This window comes from Eubalaena glacialis, chromosome 12, assembly GCF_028564815.1.
Source record: "Eubalaena glacialis isolate mEubGla1 chromosome 12, mEubGla1.1.hap2.+ XY, whole genome shotgun sequence".
NCBI lineage: Eukaryota > Metazoa > Chordata > Mammalia > Artiodactyla > Balaenidae > Eubalaena > Eubalaena glacialis.
The window spans coordinates 7,124,540-7,150,785 of NC_083727.1; the positions used below are offsets into that span (position 1 = coordinate 7,124,540).

Here is a 26,246-nt window from a genome sequence, read left to right on the forward strand (position 1 = left end):
GTTGCGGAGCATGGGCTCTAGTCTAGGCGAACAGGCTTCAGTAGTTATGGCACGTGGGCTCAGTAGTTGTGGCTTGCGTACTTAGTTGCTCCTCGGCATGTGGGATCGTCCCGGACCAGGGGTCGAACCCGTGTCCCCTGCATTGGCAGGCGGATTCTTAACCACTGTGCCACCAGGAAAGTCCCTGTGTCAGTAATCTTTTGATTCATGAGAGAAAATAAGATTCCCACAATAAACCACTGTTCCCTCCTTCGGCCTCCTAAATTAGAAGAATAAAACCACCATTTTGCCCAGGGAAAGATAATAATAATTTACCCTTGAGTAGTACTTGTTTACAAAGCACTTTCAAATATACCATCACATTTTGAGCCCCATTACAACTTTTTGCAATAGATTTAGATGACAGGCAAAGTAGGAGGAGGGAGAGTGACCTGCCAGGAGCCATAGAGTTAATCATCACCAGATCAATAGTGCTTACTGGTGTCACTCTGCATTTTGAAAAAGGGAGATATGCAGGTTAATGCTGGCTGTCCCAGGGTGGCAAACTTAAATGCTAACAAGCACCAGACTAGTAATATAAACAAGGCAAGTAGGCTAAATTAAACTCACAGGCCTCTCAATGTTTTGAGTATAAAGATACAGTACACTTTTCATCTAACTTTCCTATTTCAACAAACAGAACAACAGCAGAAACGCACATCAAAACACTAGCCTGCAAGAACAGTTACACACAGACCGTGATGTAGTCTGTGCCAGGCCAGGGTGTGCATAGCTTGTCAATGCCACACGGCTGTGTCACTCAGGTCAGTTGTTACCAGGCAGAGATGAGGGACCCATGTCACCAGATCTCCCCAACTGATTTTTTAAGGTTTGAGTAGCTTGAAATCCATGTGCTTATATTAAATATCCTTATTTTTAAAGGTCAAGAACTAACTTAAAAAAAATTTAAACATCTATCCATAGGTGGAATTGTGTCTGCAGACTCTGTGTTCCATGACTTTGAACCTTATTTCAGCTAAGTCTGAATTCCTTATAATCAATTAAAAGAAGGAAAATAGAGAGATTCAGTAAACATTTATAAAGTACCTACTATGCACCATGCACAGTACTCGGTATTTTGGATACAACATTAAACATAGACCAGCCTCTGATCTCATGAGGTTTATAATCTAGTGACATAGAAAAACAACTTAACAAGTAATTAAAATATTTACGTGCCAACAGCCACAAAAGGGGACGTTCAGGAAGCTATGACATCCAGGCTTCTAAGAGATTTAAAGAACTGTTCACAGGAAGAAATGAAATCTAACGTCTAAAAAATGAACTATCCAGTCAAGGATGGCACGAAGGGCGCTTTAGGCAGAGGGACAAGATATGCAGAGTTCTAGAGATGAAAGAGAACGGCATACTCAGAGAAACGAGGGAAGCTCGGTATGACTGTTGTATAAGTGTTGGTGGCAGTGGCCATAGTAGGCAGCAGTCAGCAAATAAAGTCTTATGGGTCAGGTTACGGAGGTTAGAGTTAAGGGCAGTGAGAAGGCCTTAAAGGATTTTAATGAGATTGACATCATCAGCTTGATGTTTTTGAAAGATCACCAGCTGTAATAGGAAAAGCAGGAGGGAATCGTAATAGGTCGTGTTTTTAGGAAGCAAACTCTGAGACCCTTGAGGTTTGAGTGCAGGTACGGGAGGGCACTTAGGGGAATAGCACGGTGCAGGGTGAAGGCAAAGCGAGCGGGTGAGCTGCGGTACAGCTGCAGCAGGGGCCTCAGCCAGTCCTGTAAGGAGCTCTGGGGCTCGGATGGTCCTTCAGATTTGCTCTGCATCAAGGGGGGCAGGAGGGCAGGGGTTTACACCCCCTCACATAGACCAGTCTTTGGCTGTGAGCTCCCCCGAGCCAGGAGGGAGCAGGACCTTGGGGGGAAGAAGCCGCTTCCTGGATCGAGACTTGGCAGAGAGCTGTCTGCTGCCAACATACCCAGCGGCCGGGGAAATGGTTGCTCCGGCCAGTTTCACAGCACTCACTACAGTCCGCCCCTTGCACTGCTGAGAGAAAGAGGAAGAGACCAGGGCGGTGTACAGGAGGGAGGTAAGCGGGGTGAGCTACCGCTCACACCACTGCGGCTGGTCTGCGGGTTGTGACTGTTCCGCCCTCACCCTCAGCCAAGCACCTCTAGGTTACCCCTGACGGGCCCAAACCCCTGGTTACCTGCCTTTCTAAAGCCAGGACTACTGAGCGTGACCATTTGCTCTCCAGATTGGGCAGGAGAGCACCAAGGGATGCCACAGTGAATCGCCTGGGTGCCAACCGTGTTCCTCGTCTCTCCGTTCCATAGCTGCAGCCCTACCTTTTCCTAATGGTCACTTATCCCTGCCAGAAAGGTGACTCCTTTCCTCGCCTGCCAGTCTCTGGGTAAACACATAAGGTGACCAAATGGCAGCTGTAGCTTGAAGTTTAATAGAATTCTTGGTGTGTTCCCTGGTAGAAGCATTTTCCCTGTGGAAGCCAGAGCCTCTGTATCTGTAAGGCTCCAAGTTGCCCAGGTAGAGCACAGATTCCCAGGTGGGTCACTGAGAGTAACGATAAGCGGGGCTTAACATTCCTACTCCCACCCCTTGATTCCTCAAACATTGTATCCTACCTATTGGAGACACGGTATCGCACTGTGGTTTTTTATTTAGAGTGTAAATCTCATCTTGAAGAATAGCACCTCAGGGTGGGAGGGAGACGCAAGAGGGAGAAGATATGGGGATATATGTATACATATAGCTGATTCACTTTGTTATACAGCAGAAACTAAGACACCATTGTAAAGCAGTTATACTCCAATAATGTTAAAAAATAACAAGAATAAAATTTTAAAAAATAAAAATAAAAGAATAGCACCTCATCTCCACTTACTGCTGGAGATGTAGGAGCTCCAGCTGCATCTTGAAAGGCAGGCCGATCACGAGTTCAGATCAGCAGCTTCTGGGTGCTATGGTATGTGACAGGACCAGTGTACACTATGGTCATGTGCCCTCAGTGACACGCCCTTTGCTAGAAAGTGGGTTTCTTTAGTCCAATGTGATGTTATACAAGATCCCATAAGCCTTCAGATGGTGGTTCTGTCTGAGGCTCTGTTGTCAAGAAAGGCAAACCCATACCTAGAATAGGAGTCAATTCCTGTCAAGATGGAATTTTTACCTCTCCCGGTAAAAATATAATCAACCTGACATCAGCAGGCAGATCGTTCTCCTTAAAGGATGTGCCATACTAGGGACTTAATGTTGCTGGCAGGTTGGACATTGGCAGTGGCAGTAGCTACCTCAGACTTGGCAAGTGAAAGCCTAAGCTATAGGATCCAAGCAGAGCTGCCATCTTGCCACCATGATTGCTCCATTCAGGAGTCCATTGACCAGCACTGGTGTGGCTGGCTGATGTCAACTGGCTGGATCATTCTACTTATTGGTTGAAGGCCCCTTTCTGTGGCAGATGCTCTCTTGTGGGCACTAATATGTTGTATATTTCATGCCCACTCTCACAATTCTATCCACGTGCCTTTTATGCAGATCTCCTTGTCTTCTTTGTCCTCAATCTTCCAGATTTTCTCCTCCCATGCCCTTAACTAACCTGTGAAGACATTTGCCACTGCCTATGAGTTTATATATATTCTTAAATCAGGACCCTTTTCATCCCACACAAAGGGTATGGTCAGTTGCTTTGCCCAAAGCTCTGCCCATTGAGATGGTTTCTCCCCACCACTCTCTTCTAACCCTAAGAAAGGGTTATAGTATAGCAACCATCCATTGTTGGCTTGCACTCACATGCGGCTATGGTCTTAATGAATATGTCCCCCTAAAATTCATATGTTGAAACCCTAATCCCCAAAGACGATGGTATTAGGAACTGGGGCCTTTGGGAGTACTTAAGTCATGAGGGTAGAGAGCTCATGAACGGGATTAGTGCCTGATACAAGAGACCCCACAAAGACTCCTCGCCCCTTCCACATGTCAGGACAGAGCGAGAAGACACCAGCTAGGAACCAGGAAGGGCGCTCTCAGCAGAATGTGACCATGCTGATGCCTTGATCTTGGACCTCCCAGCCTCTGGAACTGGGAGAAATAATTTTCTGTGGTCTATAAGCCCCCCAGTCTGTGATATTTTGTTAGAGCAGCCCAAACAAAGACACATGCTAAGCAAACCCAATTGTGGACCAAGCTGGGACCATAAAAACAGCTCCCTCTGCACCCCTGTGTCGACAGCCACCATGGGGCCAGAGTTGCGAGCCAGGGGAGAGGCACCGGTGGCCCAGCAGTGGATGATGGATAACATGGGGGTCTGACCCACTGCTCGTGCAGGTGACTCGTCCACCGTGGTCTTGCTTGGCCTGATCCTGGATGCGCCACCTTCCTCTCGTGAAGGATTGCTGCCGGCGTTCCAGCTCCATGGGGCTCAGGCGCACGCTGGGAGCTTTTCCCAAACAGTGCCGCTCAGAACTCTAGACATTGCCATTGTGATTCTCTTACTGGCTTGCAATAAACTCCGTGCGACATCTTTTCTCACCACACACACCTTGAATACCATGGGGCCTGCCTATTTGTACGGCCCCAGAGACAGGACCGCTTGCACTGGAGCCAACCCAGTGCACAGCCCTTCGCAGCTCTGACACCACTCAAAGCTTCCAGGGCTCGTGTCCCACAGGGAATGGCCTCTCCTCTGGCAGCCAGCTGCCAAGTGTTCAACTCTGTCCCCGTATGTTTGCATCCTAGGACCACTCCTGGTACCAGCTGTCATAGGTCACGTTCCCAGGGAAACCGCCTCTGAGTCTGGCAGACAGGAGGGGTCTGTGGGCGTGCTCTCAGGAATGACACCTTAGGAAGAGAGGGAAGCAGGACTGAGCAGAGCAGAAGCTGCAGTGATGCCGTTACAGTGGGAGATGAGGGGAGGTGGAGGCGGGGCGGGGCCCGGGAACTAAGACGGCTCTTGAGAGTTGTCTCACCCTGAGTGCGGGGCTGGAGGCTGATCTTTAGCGCCCGTCCATCCATACGTCAATTGGTCATTGGGTGTGTGTTGTCCCCACCTCCACAAGGAACTGTGGCTGGAATGAGGCAGTGCTTTGACTTAGGGAGAGTCCTGTGTAGCATCTCGGCAGAGATGCAGCCAAAATTGCCAGCAGCTGGGGAAACCAGTACCCAAGGTGGGGCAGGGCTGCGGCGCAGCCAAGGATCCACCAGCAGAGTCAAGACTAGAGAGACTCATCAGGGTGCTGACAAGGGCAGCGGGGATACAGAGAGGTGGTGGGTCTGAGGTAGGATCCAGACCTTGGCAATGAATTAGAGGACAGGATGAGAGCAGTAATGAGTTAATGCCAATGCTCGAATTTCCACCTTGGGTGAACTTGGGTGGGTAACAGTGCCATTCACTGGAAGAGGAAACACAGGGACAGAAGCAAGGTGTTCGGGGAGAGATGACGAGTTCACTCTGGACATCTCAGCAGAGGTGCTCGGCGGGTAAAGGAATAGATGCGTAGACCACCCCAGAGGGATGCCTTGGCTGATAAAGACACCGATTAATCATCTCCAATTGATCGCGCCTCACCCAGGACCCCTACCTCAACCTCCCCCGTTCTACAACCAGAGGCTGAGGGATGTGCCTCCCCTGGAGAAGGAGAGCAAAACGGCAATGGCCCAGGAGGACTGGATTCCTGGGTGTGCTTGGCTGACTCACTGCAGACTTACCTCCTGGCCATTTACTGCTGTTCACACAAGTGCAGCCCCAGAATCGGGAGACGGGGGGAATTTATTAACCCCAGAGGTCTAGGTCCACAGTTATTTGGGAGTGTAGCTCCTGAATCGCCTGTTGGTTTAAGTAATGCAGCTTTATCAATGCACTTCGCTCAAATTCTTGACTCTGGATGTGCAGGGTGGCAAACGTGCAGACACGTAATGACGGTGCTAGAGCCCAGGAAATGCAGGCGCCTCATCCGCCTGTCATTCCATAGAAAGGAGGAGAATAGGTGCAGAAGACAACAGCGGCGCTCCTGTAGCGCATTCCCCAGGCATTTGGTCTGTTGGCCCCGGGGGAGCAGAAATGGCCCTGGGCTGCTGCTCTCCTCCACTTCCAGGCAAGTCTCTCAAATTCTTACAGCGTTTCTCCTCACCTGCCACACTGGGCCAGCAAGGTCTACAAACAATGGAAAGAGAATGTATGTGAAGTATTTTATGCCTTGTAAAGTACTACAAAATGGTACAACGTTGAGGTTTGGGTATTTTTAAGGCTGAATGCTAAAAATGTCAGGCACTAGAGAGAGAGAAAATGAAAGACAACATTGAAAAACAAACGGAGGCACACTTCAGCGTGTGGACACACACTCACACTCACGCTCACTCACACACACTCACACTCACACTCACACACACTCACACACTCACATACACATTCTCACACACTCACACTCTCACACAGTCACTCACACTCACATACGCACTCACATACACACTGTCACTCACACTCACTCACACACAGTCACACACACACTCGCACTCACTCATTCACACATCAAACTCTTACCACGCGGGCCCGGGGCTCCGCCTCTCCCACAGCCCCTCCCGTCCTCCAGCAGCTCTCTTCTCCGGAGCCGTCACTGGAGAGAGGTAGGAACTGGGCTGCCCGCAGCACTGTCTGGGGCTGCAGCCTCTCTCCCTCGGGGGTTTCTAGACGCCTCCCCAGCCCCAGGAGGTCCTCCCAGCCTGGTGTCCACACTGAAGGACACCATGTCCCCGGTCCCAGCCGGAGCTCAGCCCTCCTCGCAGACACCAGGCCAGAGTCCCCGCCTCGGCCGCCTCCCCGCGTGGGGAGCCCACGTGGACGCGGGGCTGCCCCGAGCCCTCCGGATCCAAGCGGGCTTAGGAGTCCTGGCCGGCTCGCTAGACGAGGCCTGAATGCACAGCCCTCACCTGAACCGCTTGTCCACACCCTGCGCCCCAGGCTCAGGAGCAGCTGTTGGAGCAACGCCATCAGGTGGAAAGCACTTTTACAGAAACTTGTTACCACACACACACCAGACACACACACACACACCACACAATATATTCCACACACATATACCCCCCCACATACACACACACCAGACACACACACCCACACCACACAATATATTCAACACACATATATCACACACACACGCATATGTGGTATATCTGCATGTGTATACTCAACACACACAGACCACACACCCATGCCCCATGCACACCCCACCCCACATACACACTCACCGCAGACACAACACATACGTACATCACACACCAAACACACACACCTCCCATACACACTCACCACAGACACACACACACCAGAGACTGTTTCAGCTCCGCCCGAAGAAGACGTGCCCTGGAGATTCCCTGCATTTCCTCCTCGAGCAGGAAGAGGGGAGATACCTGCAGAGCTCCGCTCAGTCACCAGATGGCGCTAAATCCTTAGGGGAAATCATATATTTTTCAAGAAATGGTGGCCAGAAGTGAAGTGACCTGGGGAAAAAGGAGTGTTCACTGCTTTCAATTGACAGCAGGGGCAGGAGAATCAAGACAGGCGCAGCATTTCTGAGTGAAGTACAGACTTGAAAAACTAAGAGCTGGGTCCTGCCTACAATGAATCCTTTATTCACTGATTGATTTAAAATGGGGTGGGGGGCGGAATATATGTATTTATATATTGTCATCCGCAGGACAGGAGGGCTTGTAGACCAGTTGTGGAGAAAATAATTCATCTGTTCTCCCTGATCACCTCTTATCAAATGAAGCAGTTGCCAAACACGTGCATGAAGGGTCAGCACATTTTAATTTATTGCTGTTGCTTTCCAAGTTTACCTTTAATTTCTTTCAGCGAGAACTAAGTGTACATCTCTTATCTGATCATCCCTATCCTATGAGGAATCCAAGGCCAGGCAGAATGGTTTTGAAGTCAAACTGATCTGGTGTTGAAAATGAGTCTCAGCCGTGACTAGCTTTAATGGTTGATCTTTTTGTGTCAGCTTGGTTAAGCTATGTTGCATAGTTATTTTGTCAAACACTAGTCTCCGTGCTGCTGGGATGGTATTCTGTAGATGTGGTCAACATCTACCATCAGTTAGCTGAGTTTAAGTAAAGGAGATGACCTGTAATGTAGGTGGGCCTCATCTAATCGCTTGAAGGCCTTAAGAGCAAAGACTGAGATTTCCCAGATGAGAAGGAATTCAGCCTCATGACTGTAACATAGACACTCCACCTGTGTCTCCAGCCTGCCCTACAGATTTTGAACTTGCCAGTTCCCACGATCCCATGAGCCAATTCCTTAAAGTAAATCCACATATTTTATACATACATATATATCCTACTGGTTCTGTCTCTCTAGAGAACCCTAACTGATACATGAACTGTGGTCATCATTAAGTGAATTATGTAACCTCTCCAAGCCATGCTTTCCTCATCTGTAATATGATGTTGTAAATTCAAAAGGATTTAATGAACAATGCATGCATTACGCCTAGTGTGGAGCCTGACAAATCACAGTGTGCACTAAACAAGGTGGTTCTTTCCTCATCCATCCTCATTCCAGCACACACCCCCCCCACAGGATTACATCAGGCTGCAGAGATTCGACGTACACATTCAAGACAACGTGTGCTAGAGCACACACACACAATTCCTTGTGTCTGTGTTGACTGCAGCGTATGCAGATGTTCTGCTGCTTCTGTAGTCCACAGACCAGCTGCTTGGGCATCACCCAGGAACATGTCAAGACCTACTGATCCAGAAACTGCGAGGAGACTGTGGGCGAGCTGGGAGGGGTGGGGGGGAGATCTACAGCAATTTGTGTTTGAACAAGGCCTCCAGGTGGTACTAATGCACACCACAGGCTAAGAACCACTGTTCTGCTAACTTGTAAGCGCTACCAGGCAGGGATTTTTTTCGTTTGTTGTTTGTTTATCATCTCTTTTGTTTACACATCCCTAGTACCTAGAACAGTGCCTGGCACATCACAGGCATCTAACACATATTTGCTGAATGAAGGGATTTCTGTGCCAGCTCTAGCAAAGAATAATAGTCAGCTTTGTACCAGAATATCTACACTTTACACAAAGGACAAGCTTGTTCTCTGTTCTGGCTTCCTCTGTGCATTAGTGATGCTTCCACATTCAAAATCCTTTCTAGATTGATAATTTTAGTCATTACTGACCTGAGCAAGCCATGAACTAGCGATCTCCATCATCCAGAATACAGCTTAGCTTATCTTCCTCGCTCAAGTGCAGATTTTTCCCATTTGTCAATGTGTAATAGCTGAACACAAAGAACTTTAAAATTCGCAATAAATGATACCTATTAATAATCTTTTTTTTTAACATCTTTATTGGAGTATAATTGCTTTACAATGGTGTGTTATTTTCTGCTTTATAACAAAGTGAATCAGCTATACATATACATATATCCCCATATCTCTTCCCTCTTGCGTCTCCCTCCCTCCCACCCTCCCTATCCCACCCCTCTAGGTGGTCACAAAGTACCGAGCTGATCTCCCTGTGCTATGCAGCTGCTTCCCACTAGCTATCTATTTTACGTTTGGTAGTGTATATATGTCCTATTAATAATCTTAATATTTATGTTGTCCCATTTCCCCATCAATCTTAAAATATGCTAATAGACATTATTTATTTACTTTCCTTCCTCTCTGCGAAGCAGTCAAGTTCCCATGGGGCAGGACTATATAAGGTCTAAGTGGCGATCCAAGTAGTGCTTGGTACCCATTGCACTAAGAACAGAAATCACCACTGTTATTGCCATCATCAAGAATATTCTTCCAAACTGAATTTGAGAGCGTGGCCCGGGAAGTTGGGAACTTAATGCAGAGAGTGCGGCCCAGCAGCCCAACCCAGCCCCCGGCCAGACGCTCCGTTACATCCTAGCACTTCAGTGATTTCCTTCTAACACACACATAGAGATAAAGATATACAGAGTAGTTATTTCTTGTATATGTTTATTATATAAATTAATACTATATAGGTACATATACTCCCCCGAAAAGTGATAGTAATAATAGTTCCAAGAATCTTCGGGCCTGAAAGGGGAATGCGGTGTTCCAACTCACCAGCAGGGGGCGCGCTGCTCACAAGCAGTGGTCTTGGACCAGAACACCTGACCGTGCTGTGACTCTGGGGAAGTTGGGACCCGCTACTTTCTGTGGAGGTGGGAGTTTTCAGTAAAGATGTGGCAAGTGAGTGCTGTCTGGGCATGCAATTTTGATGATAAAGGTGAACATTTCCAAGTCGGCATTCACCTGAAAGCATTCACAATCTGAATTAAGCCAACTGTTTTCAGGGATTCATGGCAATCTGATCCTTTTTGGAAAATAGATTTAAATTGACTTTTAGAATTAGGATATACTTGTCTGATTATTGACTAAACAGATGTCACAAATAAGTTTCCTAAAGCAGGAAAGATGACATGAATGTGAACAGTCTCTCAAGTTGTTCTAACTTGCATACGTATTAATAGGGTCTCCTAGGCACAAATTTTAAAACCTCTGTGAGGGCACTTTGCTTTGATTTACCCGTGTTTTTTAAAGGAGACGTCAGCAGTCTTTTCGGTTTATACAAGCTCCTACAGTCTGATAGTCTCATTTCTATAAATACGAGGTGAGGACAATGGCGACGACAAGATAATGGTTATGATCATAGAAAACACTCACTTGGCATTCGCGGTGCACCAGGCTCTTTGCTAAGCTCGTGCATGCTTATATTCTTGACTCGCGACCACCCTTGTGAGGTGTGGACTGTATTCATCACACTTACAGATGAGAAGAGGCTGAGGCTCGGTGTCTGTCCACGGTTACCCAGCAAGTAGAGAAGGATGCTGGCATTTAAACCCAGGCGCTGATGACTCCAGAGCCCTGCTCTGAACCACTTCCCATGACACAGACACCTCTAAGTGTTCACTTAACAATGATCACCTTATAAACAAAACCCATGGTCCCTTCTTGAGCCACAGACTGTCTGTCATGCCAATACTTGACCTTGCTGAGGCAATTTTGAAGGTATATAGGAGACTGTAGCAAATTGCTATTTTTAGCCATCAACTGTGTAAGAAGAGAGACTTGTCCCATGCCACCCACACCGCATCCCGCCACCTCCCCCAACTCGCACTCACACACCGTTCCTCCTCACGACGGATGAACAGAAAGCAGGCACAGAGGTCTGTGCAATTAACCTAACTGTCACACTGCCCTATATGAGCCACAGTTAATCATATGTAGGACGATAATGCTGAGTGACAACCAAGCCTTCACCTCCTGGCAGCACAATGACAAGTCACTGCTTTATAGCTTGATGACTAAAGGCATAAGAGAGGGTGAGTTTCTCCAACTAAACATGCTTTTCAGGCTCAAGTGAGATGGCTCCCAAGCCTCCCTGCGCCCCACAAGCCCCCAGGGCGTTTTTAAGGATTCACATTTCTGGACCCCGTTCCAGACCTACTGAATCCAAATCTCCAGGTTGTGAGCACAAGCAAAGGTGTGCGTGTGTTTTCTAAATCCCTAGGTGATCCTGTAGCAGTGGGCATCCGGCCTCTGTTCGCGATCATTCCAGAAGGATTTGAATATCAGTATCAAGGATACTCATAAAAGATGCTAAGCAGAGATCTCAGCAGAAGAGACTTGATGACAACCCTTTTCCCCAGGAACTGAGAGTCGAAGGTCTAACACAGTCATCTGGGCACATGAGGATGATCCAGAGCTGTGTTTCTTGGTTCCCCACGTCAGTTAGGCCAGCAGCAGTAGAGGCGGGTCTCCGGCTGTCCTTGCACGTGGATCCAAGTGGGTGACGCGGAAGAAACAAGAATAAAGTTGATGCGGGCGGAGGCCTCCTGAGAGGTTTTGGGCGCTCTCCCTGGCTCTGTTCTACCAAGGAGGAAGGCAGCCCACAGTGTTAGGGGCGGTGGGACTACCAGAGATGAAAAGGACAGAGAAAAGGCATTGGCTTTGGCAACTGTGGCCTCACTCGTGTCCTTTCTGAGAACAGTTTCAGCAGGTCAGGCGGAAGTGAGATCCAGCCACACAGCAGGGCGTCAAAGAGCGGGCGAGTGGTGGAGAGTGAGGGCGTGAGCAGAGATTGAGCAGAGATTTCCCGCCCCTCGGCCCCAGGGTGTGGAACCGCTCTGTGACAGTGCCGTGGCCTTCAACCCTTAGTCCTCTCTGTAACATGCGACGCCATCGTGGAAGGAACTGTAGCAGCAAAAGCGCGGGCTGTGAAACCAGAGAGCCCAGGGTCAGCCACTGATTCTGCTGCTTGAAGTCTCTGTGGCCGCAGGCAAGCTCTGTGGCTTCTTGAAACGGAGGTTTCTTCCTCTGAAATGGTTGACAACAGCCCTACCTATTCGGAAGGCTACAATCGCTACATTAAATGATCTACTCCGAGCTCCTGACAGAGAGCACAGCTTCCTAATATGACAGACATGGTCACTGTTACTTCTTTTTTTTTTTTAATTTATTTATTTATCGGAGTATCATTGCTTTACAGCGCTGTGTTAGTTGCTGCTGTACGATGAAGTGAATCAGCTGTAGGTGTACTTATATCCCCTCCCTCTTGGACCTCCCTCCCCTGCCCCATCCCTTTCCACACCTGGATCCCGATCCTCAGCTCCAGGGTCCTGGACCAGCCTGCTTCCCCTCCCTCTACATGCTCACTGCAAACCTATTACAACTTTGTAGCCATCACGGCACGATTCCTAGACACAGCTCTGTGTCTTCTTCATGGAATCAATGGGAAAACCAGCAAGAGGACAAGAGAGCTGGTTCCATGAGCATGTGAGGAACGGGATGCCATGCCATTTTATTGATTGATTTACTTTTTTAAAAATTAAACTACAGTTGATTTACAATATTGTGTTAGTTTCAGGTGTACAGCAAAGTGATTCAGTTATACATAGGCATACATATATATTTATGTGTGTGTATATATATATTCTTTTGCAGATTCTTTTCCATTATAGGTATTATAAGATATTGAATATAATTCCCAGTGCTATGCAGTAAATCCTTGTTGTTTATCTGTCTATATATAGTAGGTGTATCTGTTAATCCCAAACTCCTAATTTATCCCTCTCCCCCTACCCCACCCTTTCCCCTTTGGTAACCATAAGTTTATTTTCTATGTCTGTGAGTCTATTTTTTTCATAAATAAATTTATTTGTATTACTAAACATATTTATTTTGTACTCTGCATCTGATCATTCCAATATCCACAACCTTTGCTGGTCAAATTCTGCAGTTTTGCATTTCTGCCACTTTCACTCATGATAGCTTGTATTCGCCTGTATTTGGTGACTTTTTAATTGTGATCCCAGATTTCTTGGAATTTTATTTGTGTGATTTGTTTTTTTTTTTTTTTTTTGAGGTTTGTCTTTTTAAAGTGCATTACTCTACAGAAAATATTTTTGCTTCAGGCAGGTTCTTGGGTATACTGCCAATCCGGGAGTATTTCAAATTAACTTTTTGGCGTGAGTCCTTTTTTAAGCTAATCAAGTGGTATGAATTCTTTTCACAAACGCTGTGCATAAGGCTTAGTGGTTAGGAATTCTCAGAGGAACTTTGTCTTTCCGACCTGCTCCACCATAGGACGAAGGCTGAGACCAGCACATAAGTTTTTTCATCAATTCTTTATCAATTCTCTCTTCTGGGAGGATTTTTCCACCTTCCACCCTGCTCTGGCCCAGGTCCCATCTCTGCTTGTAAAGACCAGGCCTTGGGCAGCCTGGGACTAGGAAAATAGCCCCATAGCAAACACCAGATTCCTCACTCCCTACACCAGTAAGGTTTTCTCTTTCTTATCCTGACCTTCAGGGATTTTCCTGACTTTCCCATCAGATCAACCATTAAGCAAAGACTTTTCTTGCATATTTCATCCAGCATTTTTAGGTATATAGACCTCGGAGAAATTGCACTTAGCATGCAGTGCGCCATATTGCTGAAAAGTAGCATTTTCAAATTAGTCTTTGATAAGTAACATTATATATTTCTCTGATCTGTATGCCTCCAGTAAGCAATTTTAAACCATTGCTCCAGAATTACAAGCTCCTGAACCTTAAAAAGAAAAGCTGGGGACATAGGATCGGGAAGAGTATTTGCTATGTTCACTGAGAGTTAGGACCACACGTGAATCTGAGCTGATTGGAAGACACGTACTTGAGATACAAAGCTACTTACTAAATCTTGTGTCGGTTCTCATTCATCACAGCTTTATCACTGGGCTCTGGGCCATGAGCGGTCTTTACGTTGTCCCAGAGCCAAAGGAAGTTTTCTGTGACCTGTGGTTGCTTCTTAGTGTTAAACTGATTCTGCTTTATTCTAACAAAGTATTCACAAATCACATGACATCCTCTGAGTTATAAAGGAAGTTTCCTTTGTGAACGGGAGAGCTGATTAACAGAAAGAAATTGGTTTCACCTCAATGACCACCATCAGGGATGCACCCCACATGCCCTTGCTGGTTCACGGGGTCCTATTCCAGACAATTGTCAGGCTGGTGCCTTCATGGGATGTGTCATTTTTTCACTGACTCAGCTAAAATGTACTGAGTGCCCATTAGGTACCGTGCACCGTGCCAGACACTGGAGAGAAGAGGAAGACACAAACGTGATCTTGGCCTTGGATGGATTCACTTTCTATTGGAAATAACAGAAACATAAATACTAATTACCATAAAAACCATTAAATGCTGCAAATGAGGTATAAACACAGTTATTTACCTCCTAATACTTCATTCTTAAAGAGTGAAAACTTAAACATTTCAAAAATATTTAGAATCTAATGATGAAATGATAAAAGTTGGATTCAAATCTGGGATGAAGGATCCACTCACCAGATTCCACATCTGATCTAGGTCCTTCTCTGCACTGTGGTATCCAAGGATGATTGCTCTACTTACTGACACAGTCATTTCTTTTTTTTTTTGGCTGTGTTGGGTCTTCATTGCTGCGCGCGGGCCTTCTCTAGTTGCAGCGAGCGGGGGCTCCTCTTTGTTGCAGTGCATGTGCCCCTCATTGCGGTGGCTTCTCTTGTTGCGGAGCACGGGCTCTAGGCGCGTGGGCTTCAGTAGTTGCAGCACGTGGGCTCAGTAGTTGTGCCACCTGGGCTTAGTTGCTCTGCAGCATGTGGGATCCTCCCGGACCAGGGATTGAGCCCATGTCCCCTGCATTGGCAGGAGGATTCTCAACCACGGAAGCCCTGACACAGTCATTTCTGAGCACAGCCATCCCAGCACCTCTTGCTTTCACTCTCACCATCTAGAAAACCTGCTAAGAGACCATGGTGCTGGGCAGAGACCCCATGTGTGAGCATCTCTGGTTTGGGTTTCCATCCTTCAGGTTTTCCAAATTTTTGCATTTGATCGGCCCTGGTGCTGTTATACACGAGATGAGCATCCTGAAACCTGGCACTTGGCTTTTTACTACTCAGAGGCCTCCTTTGTAAAATAAGTTTGGTAGCTGCCTGATTTCTCTAGGTTACTTTGATGGGCCACTGAAATGATGGAAATCAAAGTGTAAAAAACAATGTGTTATAAATTTGTAAAGTATCATCAATGTTATTATTAGAGTAATATTAGAGTATTAGAGCATTTCATGTTATTTGATTTCTTCACTAATTTATATTTTAAGTCATTTTTAGTACTTTCTTAATCTAAAAATAGCTCTGGGAATGTTTTAAGAGTCATTACAAATTAATAAAATGACCTGCACGTTCATATTAATTGTAAAGCCTAGAAGAAAAAAATTTAATACCATAGAGGCCAAGAAGGAGGGGTTCTGTTTGGATTAACATTTTGAAATATATTTCTAGACCACAGAGTTCTTGTACTAAATCCCAAAATGTACCAATTCTTTTTCTGCATGTGTCATTCAGCACTGAAGTAAGTGAAGAGATTGTAGTGTCTGAACAATTAGACAGGCACAGAATATCTTCAGCGGCTCCTTTGAAATCCCTCCTCTTTTTCGTGGTATATGAGTCATGGATGATTCATTCCTCTGACTTGAATAATGTTAGCAAACATTTCTGAGAACTTGTTGTAGATCTGGAGGTCATTCTATTATCAGGTAATGTGTGTCAGATACTCGTCCTGAACCTTTAAAGAAATTAACCCACTTGATCCTTGATACCACAATGCACTAGGCATTTTGATTTCCATCTGAGATGGGAACTTTCAGAGAGTTAAGGAATGTTCCCAAAGCCACCCACCCAGGTGGAGCTGGGATTTGAACCCAGGCGGCTGGCTCCAGAGCCCAGTCTTGACCTCTGGCTGTTCCCTATTCCTGCTGCCACTTCCTCTGTCACATCAGCTTCACCTCCCTGTTCCTGCCCCCGTCCTGTCTGTGACCACAATCCTGTCCAGGTGCAGGAATGAAAGATAATAAGATGTTGAAGAAAGTTTAAAAGCAAAGATTTTGGAGTCACACAGACTCTGCTGCTTATCAGCTTTGGGCAATTGTTTAACATGTCTAATCCTCAATGTAAAATGAAAACTAGTACACTCACCTGATGAAGCGTCTAACAAGAAGGTTTTAAGAGTATGTGTCACCTTGCCTGCATGTTAAGCACCCACTAGATGTTATTTGTTACAATTATTCAAGACAATAAAAAAGAGGAACTCAAACTGCAAAACTGCAGTCTTGTCTTAGCTCGTAAGCGCAGGCCAGATGCCAAGAAACCATGTTGGTGCATGTCCCTGCATGGCCAGGAGCCGTCCACCACTTGTCAAGTGAGTTTACTTTTGAGCTTCTTGCCTGAAGGCACTTCCATCTCTAAGAACTTCCTGTGCAGTGTTTCAAGGGACCCACGTTGGAGCCCAGTGCGAAGATCTGAATTTCAGCTCCTTCTGTCTCATTTACCCAGGCCTACCGAGTTGATGAGAAGGCGGCAGAGCAAGCTCGGTGGGAGCACGCCTCCAAAGAAACAATCAAGAAAACCACTAAACCCTGTCCCCGTTGCCACGTGCCGGTGGAAAAACATGGTGAGTCTGGGCTGGGCAAGAACTGAGGGCGTCTCAGGGCGTCGGCTGCGTGGCTGGGACAGTCAGGGGCTCTATGAGGGCTTGCTAGCTGGGGAGTTCAGCGCTGGGACTTTGGCACCATCTGGCCAGAGTTTGAGTCTCAGCTCTCTCACGTCAAGTTTCTTAGCCTCCTAAGCTGCAAGTTCTCTTCTGAAAAATAGAGCTGATAACAGAAGCTGTCCCGCAGCAACAGAACCACATGACCTGGTGGATGGCAAATGCCTCCCCGGTGCCTGGCATAGAGAAAGCTCTCAAGAAACACTGACTGCCCTTATTATTATTTATTATTAACACTACTAAACACTTTGCACCTGATTTTTAAAAACAAGTGCTAGGGAAACTTTCCAGTCCAATATTTCCCCCAGAGTGCCCTCCATACTACGCTGGTATCTAGAGATGCTCACCGGGGAAAGGCAGATGCCACCACGTCACATACATCTGGCAGTTGGTTCCCACTGTATCCCCTCTTGGAGAATAACAACAAGGAAAACAACTGACTTGTACTGAGCACTTACTAAATGCTGGTTCTAAGTTCTCGCTGGTTCTAAGTTCCCTTCGAGTATCAGATCATTTAATCCTCACAGACAACACATAAGGAAGCTATTATTATCCCCATTTGTAACATACATTCAAGCCGTTCAGAATGCCTTTTGTAAAGAAATCTGTTTAACTTTGTGTAACCAGTTGGTTCCCAATTTTTTTGGCCATGAAACTCTCTCTTTCACATCAGTGATTCCTATCCCTTTGAACACGGGACACACTCTGGGCTCTGGTTTCACCATCCCTGTGGAGGGAGAGTTAGTGCCTTATGTTGGGGTGACGCTTGGCTCCTTCATTAAACTAGCCTTTCCATGAGTTTGTTTCTGAATGGGACTTTTGCCTTCTACCAGCTTCTCTCTAAATTTTAAGCATGGGAGGGGATAACTTGGAGACACCTCTGGATGGATGAAACGACATTCACCATAGTCAGGGTCTCCCAGGAGCCCACGTATATCTGCTACTTTGCACAGGTTTACGGGCTTAGAAACACCGCCATCCGTATTCGGATGGTTCTCCCTGGGGATAGTCTACACTGAGGGCAACGTCTCCCTTCCCTTACACGTGTGGTCACGTCCACGCCTCCTCACATCCTGGGAGCCACCACAGCTGTGGGGAGACCTGAGAGAGCTCCTACCAGAAGGAGCCCCTCCCAGATCCCGTCTCCTTGCCTCCTGCCAAGTGGTCCCATATAACCGCTGGAGGATGCTGAGAGGGAGACCAGCTCAGCTCTGGGGACACGACCATGCTCGTGGCTGTGGTTTTTCCTCCCCCCGTTGACCTCCCCCTGCTCTGATGGCTGCTCTGTGTGATCATGTGGTCTGGGGGCCATCGCTGTGTAGCCCTCCCGGGCTCTGTAGTGTTGCTGGAAGTCAAACTCTAGTCTATATTCAGAGCATTCCTCTGGGCTGCCCCCTTCCCAGGGACCCTGCTACCTCGCGGGAGCCGGCGGGGCACCTGTGCCATCTATCTTAAAGCCGTCCCAGCCCAGCACCCAGAGTTCTTTCCAAATGTGAAACACGTCAGTACGTGCGCCGTAGGGTCAGCAGCATTAGCACAGCTGAGAAATAAACGAAGCACAGGTACTGTTTTTCCCACGTTCTCTTCACTGGGCCTTCACTAGCTGCCCTTATTATTACATATTATTAACACTATTAAACACTTTGCATCTGATAAAAAAAAAAAAAAAGAAAGAAAGAAAATGCTAGGGAAACTTCCCAGTCCAATATTTCCCCAGAGTACTCTGATATCTAGAGATACTCACTGGTTTGTCGGGGCTGAGAGCTGGCCTGCTGTGCGTGAAACCCAGCCCGCGGCCCCAGGGTGGGCCCTGAGGCTCTCTTTCCTCAGCTACGTCCTTTGTCTTCATGAATACAAACTTGAGAGCGCTGACACCTCCCAGAGCGGCAGCCACAGGCCAGGCCCGCAGCCGTGAATCAGTGGTCTCCCGGGTGGGGGGAGGGGGGTGGGATGGGTGGGAAGAGAGTTTATCCAGTGAGTCATCGTTACTCCTTCCTGTACTGGAACGCTCCTGGAAATGCAGCAGGCTGGCCCGCACCTATAAAGAGGAGACAACAACAGAATCAGAGGAAAGAGCTTTCCTATTCCTCACGGACTGAGCAGTGTTGAGAAAGAAGCAAAGGCCTTTCATCAGAGGGGATGTGCAGTGCTGATGGGCACGGGCCAGTGTTCTGTCTCACGGGTACTTAAAGGATGCAGATTCAACAGTAAGAGACCCATTTTGCTATTTTCAAAGGTCAGGAACCCTGGCTGTCTATCCCCTGGGCCCAGAAGAGTACCCGATAAATAAATATTTGTTGAATTTAAAAGGAGCTAGGAAAGGAGATAGACACATAAATAGATAATCTTATAAAATATGACAGAGAAAACAAGCTAGTAAAGAAAGACCTTGGGGTTAAGAGACGGCTTCCTGGTGGAGATGATGCGTGAGCCGAGAATAAGGGTCAGGGTTATGAGCCAGGCAAGGACGTGGGAGAGAAGCCTTCCAGGCAGCCAGCAGGTAGTGCAAAGGCAGGGAGGGTAAACCATCAGTGCCGGTGGGTGCAAGAAGCCCAGCTGTTTGGAGTTCCTGGCCGAGGAGGAGGAGCATCTGCTGAAGCTGCAGGTGGGTGGGTGGAATGCAGGGCCCAGAATGACGTGCAGGGCCTGGACCTGATTCTGTAAGACAGGGAACCGCTCCAGGGTGTGAGGCCAGAAAACGATGTGCTCAGGTCTGCCTTGAGTCAGAGCACACCTGCAGCCCCAGAAGGTGGAATTGAAGGAGTCAAGTGATTCCTGACTATAGACATGTCTCCTAATCTGGTTCTTTCTTTGAAATATTGTGATGTACTATACATGGAAAGCTCTGATTTTTCACCTCTAGATTTTTGTTTTTAGTGTCTACAACTGCTTTTAATTTTTAACAAAATGTGTGTTCACTTTACCATAACCAGGATAGCATGTTAAAGGTGGATCCCCATTGTACACGTAATTCTGTCTCTTGGAATTTTGATTACTTGCAAAAGGTCCAGGTGCATGTGTTCCAGAATATTCTCAGAATCATTAAATCGTGAAAAATTGGAGCATATGCAAATGTTCTTTAATGGATAGAGGGACAGGCAATCTTTAAAAGAATGAGGTAGAGCTAAATATATTAAAAAACAAAAAAATGCACAGAATATATTGTTGAGGGAAAATGCTTCTTCACAATTCTGTGTAGCGTATGATCATGAAGGACTAAGGGGAAGGTTTATGTTTTCTCAAAATTTTGTTTGAATCAATTCGAGATGAATGACCCGTACTGAGAGACAGTCAGACCGTAACAACACATCTAGGAGTCTGGGATTAGGCAGGACTGGATTTAGTTTCAGGGAAACCTGATTCTCCCACTGACTTAGAGGTCACACCTATAGATTTTTAACCTATGAACTGAAAAGCTGAAACTTTCAGCTTATTAATGATAGTCTCTACTGTTTTAAAGGATATCACTACGACCAAAACAAACTTAGGCTCCATTAGCAAGAAAAGCTAGTCTCACTATCTAGCTCTCTACCTAAATTCATAGCCTGTTTCATATTCAACTGAATCCCAGAAAAGTAGTTCTTCCTTCAGCCAAGCTGTCATGATAAGGAGAATTATTTCCATTTTAAACGCAGGCTGAACTTGGCACTCCCTCCTATAACGCCCTTTAATCCCCGGAAGTTCTTCCTTTACTTCCACCTCAAACAGATGAGATTCAGGATCCATTTTCTCTGCAATAAGCATCTGTTGCCAGTTAAATTTGCCTTCAGGCTGTGCAAGAACTTCTGATCTCTCATTAAATCTAATGGCAGAGTGGCCAGCCCAGGCCATGGTGTTGGCTGTGCACAGTTGGGGCTTTTCATGGTTTGAGCATCAGTCAGGAGACAGAATCCTCTAAGAGGGAAGCCAGACTTTCTCCATGCAAATATCCACAAATTAGCATGGCATGGTCAGCAGCTTCTTGCTCGAGTTTACTTTTAAGCTGGCAAGGCTTTTAGAATTGGAGTCTCTGACTCTTCTCCATATTATGGGGTCCAGCATATTCCTTCCATATTACACACCAGGAAGAAAAGAAAGTTAACAACATGAATATCCTCTGTCTTGCTATTTCCTTTCTTCTTATTCCACTGTGTCATTGTGAGTCTGGTTTCTATAATAAAATCTTACTTGTTAAAGCTAGTATTCCAGATCCGTTAAGATTTTGGTATAATAGGAAAACATTCTCAAACTTTCATTCAGTCTCACTTAATAGTCCATTGAATTTGAATACATTGCTTAAGCATTCTTTATGATATTCCAGAGAAATTTAAGTGATTATACGGTATTACATTATTTATTATATTATTGACATCCTAAGTGCACAATGAATAAATATGTGTTGAAAATTACACAATCCTGTAATTGTGTAATGCTAATTGGGAAATAGTAAGAGAAAAGTATCACACGTTTTCCCCTTTATTTTCCACATATTTGAATTTTTAAATGATCTTTAAAGCAAACCAAAAAAAAGAAGAAAACTATGGGATTTTAAATGCCCTTAAGTTGGTCTAAAACAAATGCCTTTAGTTACATATTCATAAATATTTTATATTAGTGCAAGCTCTCATGCCAAGCTTCAAATATAAAAATGAGACAGCACTGAAGCAATTCTTTGGAAAATTTGGCAAGAAAAAAATGGCTTAACAAGACAATTGGTAAAATTGAACAATGGAGCACATTCAGTGCTACATGGAATTCAAGGAAAGACATTGCTTTTGCTGGGTTATCTGGGAAAGTCACTCACAAACAGTTCTCTACATATAACTTCATACAAATAACTTTCTCTTGACTTCACGGCAGACTTGGTGTCTGATCCCCAGAAGCAAATAGGGAACGTATTTAACAAATGGGGGAGGTGGGGAATCCCAAAATAAGGGACTTTTCATCTTATACTGGAAAGGCCCTGTTCCATGAAAGAAAGAACATTGGAATCACACACATCTTGGTTAAACCTCTGGCTTCACACTTAAAAGCCTTGAGACCTTGAGAAAGTTCTACAGCCAGTTAACACCCTTATCTCACAAGGTGCTGTTGAGGAATAAATGACATAACCGATGTAGAGCACCTAGAATTATTCATTAGTTTCTCTCTATCCTCATCTTAAATAAAATTTTGAATAGCATGAAGGAACCTATTCACCATTAAATGCTTTTGGAACAGCTGTCCCAACTCCTGTCTTATGAATTTTTTCAAGCCAAGTAACACTGAAGAAAGGATAAAAATTACTCCTATTATATATTGACGTTATTATGTATTAAATTGTTAAATATATTATTGTATACTTAAAATATTAAATTTACTATATATTTAAATAAGGAATTGACCCCGTCTGTGAAACACAAAGCGTCTGTCTTTAAATCCCATCTTAAGAGAAGTCAGTAAACTCAGATTTACAAGTAAAATTTGTCCTTGATGGACGTGTCCTGCTTCGATCTCACTCATTTCTTTTTTTTAAAATTTTTATTGGAGTATAGTTGATTTACAATGTTGTGTTAGTTTCAGGTGTACAGCAAAGTGAATCAGATATCTATCTCCATTCTTTTTCAGATTTTTTCCCCGTATCGGTTATTCTCTCATTTCTTAACGAATGTCAGGACTGTAGAACTTCCCGGTGGGCTTTCTGGTTTGTTTTCCTCAGTTCAGAGTCTGCTCTTGGATTGCTTGCAATAATTCTGTTAGAAAGCATTTCTGGAACAGAAGGTTGGTGCAGGAGTGTTTCCCGGGTGCTTATTTGTGGCCTCTGTCTGCCCACAGGAGGGTGCATGCACATGAAGTGCCCGCAGCCCCAGTGCCAGCTCGAGTGGTGCTGGAACTGCGGCGGGGAGTGGAACCGCACCTGCATGGGGGACCACTGGTTCGACGTGTAGCTGAAGCAGCGGTCACGCAGGCGCACTCAGCCGCCATCCCGCTGGGAAACGTACAGTGTCATCTGCTACTTCTCCTTTCTCTAAACACACACACACACACACACACACACACACACACACACACACTTCAGGTTCTTTCCAAAATCACGAAAACAGTTATAAGAGAAGCTCCCAGGATCCCTTTCATTGTGCCCCTGAGAAGCACCCAAGCTAATGGTGAGACCATCAGGAAGTATTCGCAGGCCTCGGCAATACACGGACACCAGGGCACAGATGGCAGTGCCATTCACCTTTTGTATGGGTTGTCATTCTTGAGTGAATTCAAGTCAGGCTGGAAAAATACACAGAGATTTCTCAGGTTCAATTACCTGCCTTTTACCTTCAGCAAATAATGGGAAGAAGCCTTTGGTGAGGTGGGAAATAGTTTTGAGGAGCTATTGTCAGTGGTCCTCTCTAAGACTGACTGCAATGGATTCTGAGAACGACATTCACAGCTTAAAAAGCGAAGCTCTTATTTAAATTTTCAGAAAGCACCTATTCCCAAAGAACCACAGGCAATAGTCAAAACCATGTGTTTATCCCCAAGAATTCTATTTTTATGTATTGCATTAATGAAATATCAACTCTGCATGAATCAGCTTGTCAACTAAGTGAGAAATTATGAAACTTAATCTGAACATTGAATGTTCAAATGTATAGGGAAGAAATCAAAACTTAGTGTACTTTCACTTCATTTAATTATATGCAACTTTAGAAAGAAATTGTTTTTCTGAAAATATTACAAAATCGAGAATTTGATTTTAAACATTCATGTTGAGCTTGGAGAATAAGCTCATACATCTGGCTTCACTGTCAATGTAATGAATAAGGTGCCTCTAGAGGGGACACTTTTAGAAATGATTTCATAATGATTCTCAGTGGTAACAAACATGCAGGTTATTAAAGCAGAATCTGTAAAGAAGGAGCGTTTCCAGATCATCAAAATGAAATTTTATGCACTTTCTGTCCACCTGGACCATGTTAATTACACTTTTTTGTATCAAAATATTTTATACCAAAATATTTTATTCTGGACCCCTTTCAGATCTGATTCAGATTACAGTTGTCAAAGCAACAGAGTGCAAAGGGAAAGCTGCAACAACAACAAAAACGTGCCTAAAAGGATAAAGAGGTCATTGGGGACGAATCGCTGTGATATGGAACCAAAATACATTATAAGTGTAACTAACATGGCTCAGGACAGCCCACTCGGGGCTCTGCCCGCCCAACGGGCTATTCAGAGTTCTTTTCTCTAGGATGTAAACTCACACGAGACTATTTCCTCACGTTAACACAGCTTGAATCGGATTGTTGATCAAGTTTTCATCCTTTTTTTATTTTTGAGGCATTCACAATACATCAAAAAGAGATGTGTTTACACTGAATGCGGCAAACCTCATCCTTCACAGCACCGCGTGTGATGGAAAAGTCAAACCACTGTCTTTGTTCTCGTCCGCCTTCTCGGGAAGATCGTGACCATCACTGACTCTCACTAGAGCACAGGGTTTCTTTTGGATTTAGAGACCCTGGAAATTATGAAATCTGTAGCAGGCTTTGTCTTTGTAGACGTAGCACCAGAAATCTTTGCTGGAGGGAGAGAGGGAAGGACCCCAGCAGACTCCCCCAGGACATCTGTCCCTCTGTCCCTAACCATCCATCCAGGGACAGTCCCCCCTCTCCGTCTTCCTCAGAGGTCCTGCAGCTGGGAAATGATGGGGGGGAGGCAGCCTCGTCAGCGGGAACGGCCTCACATGGCTTCACTCTGTTGGAAAATCCAACCTCCCCAGCACGGCCCAGAGGCTGCCACCTCCTGTCAGGGAGCCTATGGATGGTACAGAGATAACAGAGAGCCAGTCTCCCAAGTAAGAAAGAGACAGGTCACCAGGCTGGAGCCCCACATCCCCATGGCTGGCATCAGGGCTCAGCCTGGAATCCACGCGGGGCTTGCCTGCGAGTTACCGACAGTCCCAGCAGGTAGCAGCTCCGTACGCCGAGCCGGCAGGACAGTCAGATGGTTCCCTCTGTAGGGGGGCCCCCAGCATCTTATACCCGCCACAGCTTTGCGGTTTAATGACTTTGCTGTTACTGCCCCCTCCCGATCTGCATGGCTTGTTGGGTGTGCCAGGCAGACAAGGTTTGCTCCCACTCACGCAGGCAGTAGAAGTCCTCGGTCCCTGCTACTTTCCTGGTGGTACCTTCTTTTTTTTTTCAGAATAGAATACTGATTCTTAAAAAAGTTAAAGAACAAGCAGCCACTGTAAATGAGCGTGAATCACAAACCACTATAAATGAACATGTCTGAGCATTGAACGGTGCAACAAACAGTGAATCTAGCAAAAGAACAGAAATAAAGTCTTTGCAGAAGAATCTTTATTTTTCTCTGAACTGTGTAAAACAATACTTGGCAACTATGTCTAAGGTTGTACTCAAATTGTCAATAAAAGCATCCAAAGAGTTTCTGAGTCCATCTTTGAAGACATATTGTCAATAAATGCTGAAGGCGTGGGAGGGAAGCCCAGGACGTGTCACTCGTGGCCCGAAAGGATTACCTGGTGAGGCCGTGGCCATCGTGTCTCTATTCTGAGCTCCAGATGAACCCCGGCTGTTTTAAAACTAGGTAGTTTCTCCAGTGCTATCAAAATTTAAAAGGGCTCTACAAGGGGGAGGGGGGAGGGGAGGGAAGGATTGGGAGTTTGGGGTTAGCAGATGCAAACTAGTATATACAGGATGGATAAACAACAAGGTCCTACTGTGTGGCACAGGGAACTATATTCAGTATCCTGTGATAAACCATAATGGAAAAGAATATAAAAAAGAATATATATGTATAACTGAGTCACTTTGCTGTACAGCAGAAATTAACACAACCATTGTAAATCAACTATATTTCAATAAAATTTTTTAAAAATTTTGACAGGGCTCTGGAAAGCAAACCATCGCTTAAAAATCTAACAGTTACTTTCCTGCCTTCTCAGCAAACTTTTCTAATAAATGTTTAAAACAGAAGTTTGTGTTGGGAAAGACCACAGGACTTTCTCTGTCATGTCACCTCAGAAACGTTGGGTGACTTTGCATTGCTGTCAGCGTGGGTGTGTTGACTCTGCGCTTCTTTGGCTCTGTGTTGGTGGCTGTGCATTGTTCACTTTACAAGGAGTCCGTGTCTCAGTGATGTGGATGGAACATTCTTGGAGAG

General features: G+C 45.6%; 1 protein-coding gene across 4 annotated transcripts in view; it reads left to right on the forward strand.

Moving 5' to 3' along the window:
• Positions 1-25,454, forward strand: part of PRKN (parkin RBR E3 ubiquitin protein ligase) — a 1,187,061-nt gene extending 1,161,607 nt beyond the window's left edge. For 3 of the 4 annotated variants that reach the window (XM_061207251.1, XM_061207252.1, XM_061207254.1), the window contains 2 exons: positions 16,895-17,012; positions 22,902-25,454. In XM_061207251.1, the coding sequence (XP_061063234.1) occupies positions 16,895-17,012; positions 22,902-23,014 (231 nt within the window). In that variant the 3' untranslated portion in view covers positions 23,015-25,454. Of the gene's footprint in view, positions 1-11,549; positions 12,238-16,894; positions 17,013-22,901 lie in introns of those variants that run through there. The other variant, XM_061207253.1, reaches the window with a different exon arrangement.
• The last annotated feature ends 792 nt before the right edge of the window (positions 25,455-26,246 follow it).